Consider the following 12227-nt stretch of genomic DNA (forward strand, 5'->3'; position numbering starts at 1 on the left):
AATTGGAGAACCTCCGTGTATTACTAGGGGAGGTTTTAGCGGCTCTTAATGATTGTAACACTGTTGCAATACCAGAGAAATTGTGTAGGTTGGATAAATACTTTGCGGTACCGGCGAGTACTGACGTTTTTCCTATACCTAAGAGACTAACTGAAATTGTTACTAAGGAGTGGGATAGACCCGGTGTGCCGTTCTCACCCCCTCCAATATTTAGAAAGATGTTTCCAATAGACGCCACCACACGGGACTTATGGCAAACGGTCCCTAAGGTGGAGGGAGCAGTTTCTACTTTAGCTAAGCGTACCACTATCCCGGTGGAGGATAGCTGTGCTTTTTTAGATCCAATGGATAAAAAATTAGAGGGTTACCTTAAGAAAATGTTTGTTCAACAAGGTTTTATATTGCAACCCCTTGCATGCATCGCGCCGATTACGGCTGCGGCAGCATTTTGGATTGAGTCTCTGGAAGAGAACCTTAGTTCAGCTACGCTGGACGACATTACGGACAGGCTTAGAGTCCTTAAACTAGCTAATTCATTCATTTCGGAGGCCGTAGTACATTTAACCAAACTTACGGCTAAGAACTCAGGATTCGCCATTCAGGCACGTAGGGCGCTGTGGCTAAAATCCTGGTCAGCTGATGTAACTTCTAAGTCCAAATTACTTAATATACCTTTCAAGGGGCAAACTTTATTTGGGCCCGGTTTGAAAGAAATTATCGCTGACATTACAGGAGGTAAGGGCCACGCCCTGCCTCAAGACAAAGCCAAAGCTAAGGCTAGACAGTCTAATTTTCGTCCCTTTCGGAATTTCAAAGCAGGAGCAGCACCAACTTCCACTGCACCAAAACAGGAAGGAGCTGTTGCTCGTTACAGACAATGCTGGAAACCTAACCAGTCCTGGAACAAGGGCAAGCAGACCAGGAAACCTGCTGCTGCCCCTAAGACAGCATGAATCGAGGGCCCCCGATCCGGGACCGGATCTAGTGGGGGGCAGACTCTCTCTCTTCGCCCAGGCTTGGGCAAGAGATGTTCAGGATCCCTGGGCGCTAGAGATCATATCTCAGGGATACCTTCTAGACTTCAAATTCTCTCCCCCAAGAGGGAGATTTCATCTGTCAAGGTTGTCAACAAACCAGATAAAGAAAGAAGCGTTTCTACGCTGTGTACAAGATCTGTTATTAATGGGAGTGATCCATCCGGTTCCGTGGTCGGAACAAGGACAAGGGTTTTACTCAAACCTGTTTGTGGTTCCCAAAAAAGAGGGAACTTTCAGGCCAATCTTGGATTTAAAGATCCTAAACAAATTCCTAAGAGTTCCATCGTTCAAAATGGAAACTATTCGGACAATCTTACCCATGATCCAAAAGGGTCAGTACATGACCACAGTGGATTTAAAGGATGCTTACCTTCACATACCGATTCACAAAGATCATTACCGGTATCTAAGGTTTGCCTTCTTAGACAGGCATTACCAGTTTGTAGCTCTTCCATTCGGATTGGCTACGGCTCCAAGAATCTTCACAAAGGTTCTGGGTGCCCTTCTGGCGGTACTAAGACCGCGAGGAATTTCGGTAGCTCCGTACCTAGACGACATTCTGATACAAGCTTCAAGCTTTCAAACTGCCAAGTCTCATACAGAGTTAGTTCTGGCATTTCTAAGGTCGCATGGATGGAAAGTGAACGAAAAGAAGAGTTCTCTCTTTCCTCTCACAAGAGTTCCATTCTTGGGGACTCTTATAGATTCTGTAGAAATGAAGATTTATCTGACAGAAGACAGATTAACAAAGCTTCTAAATGCATGCCGTGTCCTTCATTCCATTCAACTCCCGTCAGTAGCTCAATGCATGGAGGTGATCGGCTTAATGGTAGCAGCAATGGACATAGTACCCTTTGCACGTCTACATCTCAGACCGCTGCAATTGTGCATGCTGAGTCAGTGGAATGGGGATTACTCAGACTTGTCCCCTACTCTGAATCTGGATCAAGAGACCAGAAACTCTCTTCTATGGTGGCTTTCTCGGCCACATCTGTTCAGGGGGATGCCATTCAGCAGGCCGGACTGGACAATTGTAACAACAGACGCCAGCCTACTAGGTTGGGGCGCTGTCTGGAATTCTCTGAAGGCTCAGGGACAATGGAATCAGGAGGAAAGTCTCCTGCCAATAAACATTCTGGAATTGAGAGCAGTTCTCAATGCCCTTCTGGCTTGGCCCCAGTTAAAAACTCGGGGGTTCATCAGGTTTCAGTCGGACAACATCACGACTGTAGCTTACATCAACCATCAAGGAGGGACAAGAAGCTCCCTAGCAATGATGGAAGTATCAAAGATAATTCGCTGGGCAGAGTCTCACTCTTGCCACCTGTCAGCAATCCACATCCCGGGAGTGGAGAACTGGGAGGCGGATTTCTTGAGTCGCCAGACTTTTCATCCGGGGGAGTGGGAACTTCATCCGGAGGTCTTTGCCCAAATACTTCGACGTTGGGGCAAACCAGAGATAGATCTCATGGCGTCTCGCCAGAACGCCAAACTTCCTCGCTACGGGTCCAGATCCAGGGATCCGGGAGCGGTTCTGATAGATGCTTTGACAGCACCTTGGAACTTCGGGATGGCTTATGTGTTTCCACCCTTCCCGCTGCTTCCTCGATTGATTGCCAAAATCAAACAGGAGAGAGCATCAGTGATTCTAATAGCGCCTGCATGGCCACGCAGGACTTGGTATGCAGATCTAGTGGACATGTCATCCTGTCCGCCTTGGTCTCTACCTCTAAGACAGGACCTTCTGATACAGGGTCCATTCAAACATCAAAATCTAACTTCTCTGAAGCTGACTGCTTGGAAATTGAACGCTTGATTTTATCAAAACGTGGTTTTTCTGAGTCGGTTATTGATACCCTGATACAGGCTAGGAAGCCTGTTACCAGAAGGATTTACCATAAGATATGGCGTAAATACCTATACTGGTGCGAATCCAAAGGTTACTCCTGGAGTAAGGTTAGGATTCCTAGGATATTGTCCTTTCTACAAGAAGGTTTAGAAAAGGGTTTATCGGCTAGTTCATTAAAGGGACAGATCTCAGCTCTGTCCATCTTGTTGCACAGGCGTCTGTCAGAAAATCCAGACGTCCAGGCCTTTTGTCAGGCTTTAGCTAGGATCAAGCCTGTGTTTAAAACTGTTGCTCCGCCATGGAGTTTAAACCTTGTTCTTAACGTTCTACAAGGAGTTCCGTTTGAACCCCTTCATTCCATTGATATAAAGTTGTTATCTTGGAAAGTGTTATTTTTAATGGCTATTTCTTCGGCTCGGAGAGTCTCTGAGTTATCAGCTTTACATTGTGATTCTCCTTATTTGATTTTTCATTCAGATAAGGTAGTTCTGCGTACAAAACCTGGGTTCTTACCTAAGGTAGTCACTAACAGGAACATCAATCAAGAGATCGTGGTTCCTTCCCTGTGCCCGAATCCTTCTTCAAAGAAGGAACGTCTTCTACACAATCTGGATGTAGTTCGTGCCCTCAAGTTCTACTTGCAGGCAACTAAGGATTTTCGACAAACGTCTTCCCTGTTTGTCGTGTACTCTGGTCAGAGGAGAGGTCATAAGGCTTCGGCTACCTCTCTCTCCTTCTGGCTTCGTAGCATAATTCGTTTAGCCTATGAGACTGCTGGACAGCAGCCTCCTGAAAGAATTACAGCTCATTCTACTAGAGCTGTGGCATCCACTTGGGCCTTTAAGAATGAGGCCTCTGTTGAACAGATTTGCAAGGCTGCAACTTGGTCTTCGCTTCATACTTTTTCCAAATTTTACAAATTTGACACTTTTGCTTCTTCGGAGGCTATTTTTGGGAGAAAGGTTCTTCAGGCAGTGGTTCCTTCTGTATAATGAGCCTGCCTATCCCTCCCGTCATCCGTGTACTTTTGCTTTGGTATTGGTATCCCAGAAGTAATGATGACCCGTGGACTGATCACACATAACAGAAGAAAACATAATTTATGCTTACCTGATAAATTCCTTTCTTCTGTTGTGTGATCAGTCCACGGCCCGCCCTGTTTTTTAAGGCAGGTAAATATCTTTTAAATTATACTCCAGTCACGACTTCACCCTTGGTTTCTCCTTTCTCGTTGATTCTTGGTCGAATGACTGGGAGTGACGTAGAGGGGAGGAGCTATATGCAGCTCTGCTGGGTGAATCCTCTTGCATTTCCTGTTGGGGAGGAGTTATATCCCAGAAGTAATGATGACCCGTGGACTGATCACACAACAGAAGAAAGGAATTTATCAGGTAAGCATAAATTATGTTTTTACTCTGGCTATATGTTCTGCATTCCTTTGGAAGATAGTTCTTCCTTTATAGTCTCTTTAGCTAGGAAGTTTATTTCCTTCCTTAGGAGGGCTTATTTGCAAGCAAGTTATATTTTCAATCCAATGATATTTATTGCTGATGTGGCTGTTGCTTGAGCTTTGTCTTTCTCTGAAGTTTTGTTTTGATTCGGCCAGTGAGATTTTTTTAAACCTCTTATTTAAATGTGCAAAGCATTCTTTTTGTTGTCACTCATTTAATGCTAGAGTTTGTTGTAGCTTTTATTTCTAGAAGTACATTATAATTAGAATCTTGTCTACTGACATGATTTCTAATTCCAGATTTTTATCTCTTTCTTTACAGAGAGAGATTTTATTTGGTTCTGGTTGGAATTTCTATTATTTCTAGGGTGTCTGGGGTTAAGAAGCCTTTTTCTTTCCTAAGATATGGTGACTCCATGGCTTGAGTAATTACTGTTGGGAATATCACTCCTGGCCAGCAGGAGGAGGCAAAGAGCACCACAGTTAAACTGCCAAGTATCACTCCCTTACCCACAACCCCCAGTCATTCTCTTTGCCTTCGGTGCATGAAGGAGGTGAAGTTTAGGTGTCTAAAGATACATTTTGATTTAATCTACAAGCAAGTTTTGGGGTATAGCCATATTCCATGTCATTCCTTGCTGTCGGGTAGTGGTGGCTTTAAAGCAGTTAGGAACTTGTAAAGAGGAACTTACTGCATTTTCCTAACAATTGCTGCCCTAGTTTAGAAAGCCAGAGTTGGCTACTCTGTTCTTTCTTTTTTAAAGGTCTCTGTGAGGAACTGTGTCCTCTCATGCCTTGTAACTGTCTACATTCCGGACAGCAGAGCAGGTAAGTGCTTTTTCTTCCAGTTGGGGAGACCATGCACTTAACAAATTAAGAACACTGCTTTTCTTTCATGTAAATGGAAAGAGTCTATGAGCTAGCGACGTTTGGGATATTCATTCCTACCAGGAGGGGGCAAAGTTTCCCAAAATCAAATGCCTATAAATACACCTCCCACCAAACATATGCTTCAGTTTTACAAACGTTGCCTCCTATGGAGGTGGTGAAGTAAGCTTGTGCTTGATTTTTATGATTTTTTCTATGATAGCGCTTCTAAGCATTCTTAGGCCCAATTCCTCTCAGAGTACAGTGTTTGTCACGTGAAGAGAATATTGCCTGTTAATTTTTATGGTTTCACTCATGGGAAATCTTTTCAAGGGTTCTCTGTTATCGGTCGTAGGGATTCATTTCCTACCTCCCTTTTCAGATTGACGATATACTCTACCATTACCTCTGCTGATAGTTTTCAGTACTGGTTTGGCTGTCTGCTATATGTGGATTGGTGTCTTCATAAGTATGTATCATTATTTAAGACACTCTCAGCTATGTTTGGCGCTTTATGTATTAATATAAAGTTTTAAATATATGTATTTTCTTATATTTGCCATGAGTCAGGTCTATGCGTATTTCCCTTTGCAGTCTAACAGTTTCAGTATGAGAATCATGTTTAAGGAAATTATTTTTAAAAAAATAAATTCTTACCTTTTTTCCAATTTGACTTGTTTTTTACTTAAAATTTGCGGGCAAATCTAGGCTCGCGAGGGCACAAAATGCTGTTATTTATTGCATCATTTTTGGAGCAAAAAAATTTTGCTTCAAATTTGCGTCTCTAGTGTCGCAAGTTTCGTAATTTCTTGCGTCTTTATTGACGTTAGTTTTTTGGCGCGAAGTCGCGCTTGTTATGATGCGAGTTGCGTCATTTCCGGATGATGTATGGCGCCAAATGTCATACTTGGCGCCAAATGTTTTTCTGGTTATATTACCCCACTTCCTTTATGCTCCCTGCTCTCTTTATATTCTAGAGGGCTATGCTGTTTGCTTTTCTGCTTATTTAGCATTTGCATTTTTTTCCATTCCTGAAACTGCTATATGATGAAATTGGATATTTTGTTTAAATGTTATTTTTTCTTTTACATTTTGCAAGATGTCTCAGTTTGATCCTGTCTCAGAAGCTACTGTAGGAACCATGCTGCCTGAACACAGTTCTACCAAAGCTAAGTGTATCTGTTGTAAGCAAGCTGAGATTATATCTCTGGTTATATTTATGTAACAGTTGTCATGATAAGCTTTTGCATGTCGATAATGTTTCTATTAGTACTAGTACAGCACCTGTTGTTCCCTCAACATCTAATGTACATGATATCCCTGTTGATATGAAAAATTATATTGCTGATGCAATACAGAAGGCTATGTCTGCTATTCCACCTTCTAATAAACGTAAAAGGTCTTTTAAAACTTCTCCTAAAACTGATGAAATTTGTCATGACCGACAACATACTGAAATATCCTCCTCCTGAAGAGGATCTCTCTGCTTCAGAAGATCCTACTTAAGACATTGAAATTGATCAATCTTCATATCACCTCCTGTTTCTCAACCTCCTACCCTTCTAGATTGTAAGTTCCCACGGGAATAGGGCCCTCAATCCCTCCTGTATGTGTTTGTAAATTTTGTCCTGTCTTTTACAAGTCTTGTATTGTTTTATTTAAATGAATTGTATCCATGGACAGCGCTGCGGAATATGTTGGCGCTTCATAAATAAAGTATAATAATAATTGAATATATTCAGTCTTATTTGAAAGAAGTATTGGTTACTTTGGGTATTGATGAGTCTGATCCTCTTGATAACAAAACCAGTAAACGTTTAAAATTCTGTTTTTTAACCTTCTGTGATTACTCCGAAAGTTTTTCCTGTTCCAGATGCGGTTTCTGATGTGATTGCTAAAGAATGGCCTAAGCCTGGTGCTTCTTTTAATCCTTCTTCTAGGTTTAAGAAGTTATATCCTTTACCAGTGACTAATTTGGAGTTTTGGGAAAAAGTCCCTGAGGTTAATGGGGTTATTTCTACTCTTGCCAAACGTACTACTATTCGTCTGGAAGATAGTACTTCTTTTAAGGATCCTTTAGATAGAAAGATTGAATCTTATCTAAGGAAAGCTTATTTACATTCTGGCTATATTCTCAGGCCTGCCATTTCTATGGCTGATGTTGCGGCTGCATCAACTTTTTGGTTGGATAGCTTAGCACATCAGGAAACAGATCCTGATTTTGTCTAGCATTGTTTGTTTGCTTAAACATGCTCAATCATTTTATCTGTGATGCTATTTTTGATATCATCAAGATTAATGTTAAATATATGTCTTTAGCTATTCTGGCTAGAAGATATCATGTTCAAACACTTCTACCTCGTTTAGTGGCACGTATAAAGCAGAAGAGAGCGTTGTCCATTCCGATTGCTCCTTCATGGCCGCGGAGGACGTGGTTTGCGGATGTGGTGGAGATGTCGTCCTCTCCGCCGTGGAGGTTACCATGTCGCAGGGACCTGCTGGAGCAGGGTCCCTTTCAACATCAGAATCTAGATTCTCTGAGGCTGACTGCGTGGAGATTGAACCCTTATTCTTAGCCAAGAGAGGTTTTTCTGAAACTGTGATTGATACTCTAGTTCAGACGAGGAAGCCAGTCACTCGACGCATCTACCATAAGGTGTGGAGAGTTTTTGTCCTGGTGTGAGAGACATGGATATCCTTGACACAAGGTGAAGGTATCCAGGATTTTGTCTTTTCTCCAAGAGGGTTTGGAGAAGGGTCTTGCTGCAAGTTCCTTGAAGGGACAGATCTCAGCTCTATCAGTGTTGTTGCATAGGAAGCTCGCTTAGCTTCCTGACATAAAATTTTTTATTCAGGCTCTGTCTAGAATCAGGACTGTGTTTAGGCAGCCTGCTCCCCCGTGGAGCTTGAATTTGGTTCTTAAAGTTTTACAGAGGGCTCCGTTTGAGCCTATGCATTCTCTTGACATAAAGATCCTGTCTTGGAAGGTTCTGTTCCTGTTAGCCATTGCATCGGCCCGCAGAGTTTCTGAACTGACGGCCTTGCAACATGAGCTTTCTTATCTGGTGTTTCACACGGATATGGCTGTTCTTTGCACTGGCTTGGGATTTCTTCCCAAGGAGGTGTCTGACCGTAACATCAATCAGGAAATAGTTGTTCCTTCTTTGTGTCCTAGCCCCTCTTCTTCGAAGGAGAGGCTACTTCATAATCTGGATGTGGTTTGTGCCTTGAAGTTCTATCTTCAGGCGACTAAGGACTTCAGACAATCTAACTCTCTTTTTGTAGTCTATTCAGGGAAGCGCAGGGGTCAGCGGGCCTCTGCTACTTCTTTGTCTTTGTGGCTGAGGAGCTTGATATGACCTTGCCTATGAGACGGTGGGACACAAGCCCCCTCAGAGGATTACGGCTCATTCCACTAGAGCAGTGGCTTCATCTTGGACCTTCAAAAATTAGGCTTTTATGGAGCAGATTTATAAGGCGGCTACCTGCTCCTCCTTGCATATGTAATGTTTTACAAATTTGACGTCTTTGCTTCTGCGGAAGCTGTTTTTGGGAGAAAGGTTCTACAGGCTGTGGTGCCCTCAGTTTAAGGGTCCACCTTTACCCTCCCGGTTTCATTCAGTGTCCTCTAGAGCTTGGGTATATGTTTCCCATAAGTAATGAATGAAGCAGTGGACTCTCCTGCTCTTTAGATGGAAAACATAAATTATGCTTACCTGATAATTTCATTTCCATCGTGGGGAGGAGAGTCCACGGCTCCCGCCCGTATCTCCGGTGGGCGGCCCTAAATTTAATATTTTCTTCTGTAACTATTTATACCCTGATATTTCTCCTACTGTTCCTTGTTCCCTCGGCAGAATGACTGGGGGATGAGGGGAGTATGAGAGGTATTAAGCCTTTGGCTGGGGTGTCTTTGCCTCCTCCTGGTGGCCAGGTTCTTAATTTCCCAGAAATAATGAATGAAGCCATGGACTCTCCTAACCACAATGGAAATGAAATTATCAGGTAAGCATAATTTGTGTTTTTCATGATTCTGATAGGGTAAAATAAAAAATTAATAATAATAATAAAATAAATCCAATTTATTTATATTTTCAGATGTATTTTGTATTCTTGGTATTGTTGTTGGAAAAATATGACAGCAGGTTTATAATAATATTATACATTTACAAGAGCACTAGATGGCAGGGGTGTTTACAGCCATACAGTGCTCCAAACATGCACACTACCTATCTAGATATCCTTTAACAACAAAAAATGCCATTTCAATCCTGAAAGAAAAATCTTGTGTTTCATGTCCCTTTATTAACTAACAACCATTCTATATAGACAATATGCTTTTTTCCAGCTAAAGATGGCACACACATAGTAAGTAAAATTTAAAAAATAATTGCAGATAAATAACTATTTGTTCTGTACCATAATATCAGGTGGAAGAAAAAGGGTTTGGATAAGATTAATGGGTTAAAACATGAAACCTCAAAACTTTCTTTCTTGATTCAGACAGAGCATACCATTTGAAAAAAAAAAACTATCCAATTTACTCCTATAATCAAATTTGCTTTGTTTATGGTATTCTTTGTTGAAAAGCATACCTAGGTAGATAGCATGCATTTGTATTGAGCACCACATGACAGTAAACACTACTGTCAGACATGTACATGCACCTGAATCTACCTGTCTGCTTTTCGGCAAAGGACACCAAGAGAATGAAGTATTTTATAATAGAAATAAATTGGAAAGTCGTTTAGAATTGCATGTTCCATCTGATTCATGAAAGAAAAATTTTGTTAAACTCCCTCTCAGAACATACATTGAGAGGCCATAGTCAGTATGCATCTATAATTCTAATTACTAACAGAAAGCTAGAGCAAACTAATGTTTTGAATCTTATAGAACATAGTATTCATTGTTACTATACTGGGTTTGTTTTTTGTTTTGTTTCTTTGTTTGCGCTCAGCGATCTCTAAGAATATAAATATATGTTTATAGAGACATATATAAATAAGTATGAAAATAGCAATATAGATATGCATGTTTGATTCTAAAGACATAGTCATACATGATTTAAATTATACTGTAAAAATAGTAAATGTGATTATATGCACTTTGTGTAAAGTATAGGTGAACAAAACGAATGATGATATATGTTGAATATAAATTTCCAGGTTTTCAGAAGTTCTCTACATCCACCAGATTTTCAGTCTCGCCTAGAGGTTGTGCGTGCTAGTTTAAAAACGGCATCAACAAAACGAAACCCAGTCAACATGTCTGTAAGTTTTGATAAAGATGATTCAGCACTTCTTTTTTTTGTTAAAGCATATGCATAATATTTAATTTACAGGGTAGATAAAAATCAATGATTTTTTTTTTTATTATTATTTTTTTTAATTTAAATTACAAAAATTGGATTTTCTCTTGTTAAGTGTATCCAGTCCACGGATCATCCATTACTTATGGGATATTAACTTCTCCCCAACAGGAAGTGCAAGAGGATTCACCCAGCAGAGCTGCTATATAGCTCCTCCCCTAACTGCCATTACCAGTCATTCTCTTGCACCCAACGAATAGATAGGATGTGTGAGAGGACTGTGGTGATTATACTTAGTTTCATACCTTCAATCAAAAGTTTGTTATTTTATAATAGCACCGGAGTGTGTTATTCCTTCTCTGGTAGAATTTGAAGAAGAATCTACCTGAGTTTTTCTATGATTTTAGCCGGAGTAGTTAAGATCATATTGCTGTTTCTCGGCCATCTGAGGAGAGGTAAACTTCAGATCAGGGGACAGCGGGCAGATTAATCTGCAAAGAGGTATGTAGCAGCTTATTATTTTCTGACAATGGAATTGATGAGAAAATTCTGCCATACCGATATAATGTAAACTCAGCCTTAAATGCAGTAGCTGCAACTGGTATCAGGCTGTCATGTATGTATATTTCTCTTGTTAAGTGTATCCAGTCCACGGATCATACATTACTTATGGGATATTAACTCCTCCCCAACAGGAAGTGCAAGAGGATTCACCCAGCAGAGCTGCTATATAGCTCCTCCCCTAACTGCCATTACCAGTCATTCTCTTGCACCCAACGAATAGATAGGATGTGTGAGAGGACTGTGGTGATTATACTTAGTTTCATACCTTCAATCAAAAGTTTGTTATTTTATAATAGCACCAGAGTGTGTTATTCCTTCTCTGGTAGAATTTGAAGAAGAATCTACCTGAGTTTTTCTATGATTTTAGCCGGAGTAGTTAAGATCATATTGCTGTTTCTCGGCCATCTGAGGAGAGGTAAACTTCAGATCAGGGGACAGCGGGCAGATTAATCTGCAAAGAGGTATGTAGCAGCTTATTATTTTCTGACAATGGAATTGATGAGAAAATTCTGCCATACCGATATAATGTAAACTCAGCCTTAAATGCAGTAGCAGCAACTGGTATCAGGCTGTCATGTATGTATATTTTACACTTCAGTATTCTGGGGAATGGCACTTCACTGGAATTATACTGTATGCATAAAACTTTAGCCTAATTTGCAGGGACTAGCAACAGGCTTTTTAATAACACTCAATTTATTAATGTTAAACGTTTTTTGCTGGCATGTAAAAGGTACTGGGTGAAAAAATGTTTTGGGCACTATTTTTTTTCCACTTGGCAGTCGTTTTATTTAATTTATGACAGTTTACTGATCTCTCTCACTGTTATGTGTGAGGGGAAGATTCAGTCAGAAGTTTATTGTCTTCCCTGCATGATCGGGTTCATCTCTACAGAACTCAGGGGTCTTCAAAACTTGTTTTGAGGGAGGTAATCACTCACAGCAGAGCTGTGAGATTGTAGTTGACTGTGATAAAAAAACGTTTATTTCTGTATTTATTTATTATTTTTTTTTCTGCTATCAGGGTTAGTTATCCTTTGCTAATGGGAGCAATCCTTTGCTAAAATTGTGTTTTTTACAAAGATTTGATGCTATAACTTTTCAGTTTATTAATTTTCAACTGTCATAACTTTTTCTGTGCTTCTTATAG

General features: G+C 40.6%; 1 protein-coding gene across 1 annotated transcript in view; it reads left to right on the plus strand.

Annotated features, from left to right (window-relative positions):
• Positions 1-12227, plus strand: part of CIBAR1 (CBY1 interacting BAR domain containing 1) — a gene marked incomplete in the record, with an annotated part of 433120 nt that overhangs the window by 241565 nt on the left and 179328 nt on the right. Inside the window, 1 exon segment of the mRNA XM_053715196.1 lies at positions 10372-10476. Within this exon segment, the coding sequence (XP_053571171.1) occupies positions 10372-10476 (105 nt within the window).

Source organism: Bombina bombina, chromosome 5 (genome assembly GCF_027579735.1).
Source record: "Bombina bombina isolate aBomBom1 chromosome 5, aBomBom1.pri, whole genome shotgun sequence".
NCBI lineage: Eukaryota > Metazoa > Chordata > Amphibia > Anura > Bombinatoridae > Bombina > Bombina bombina.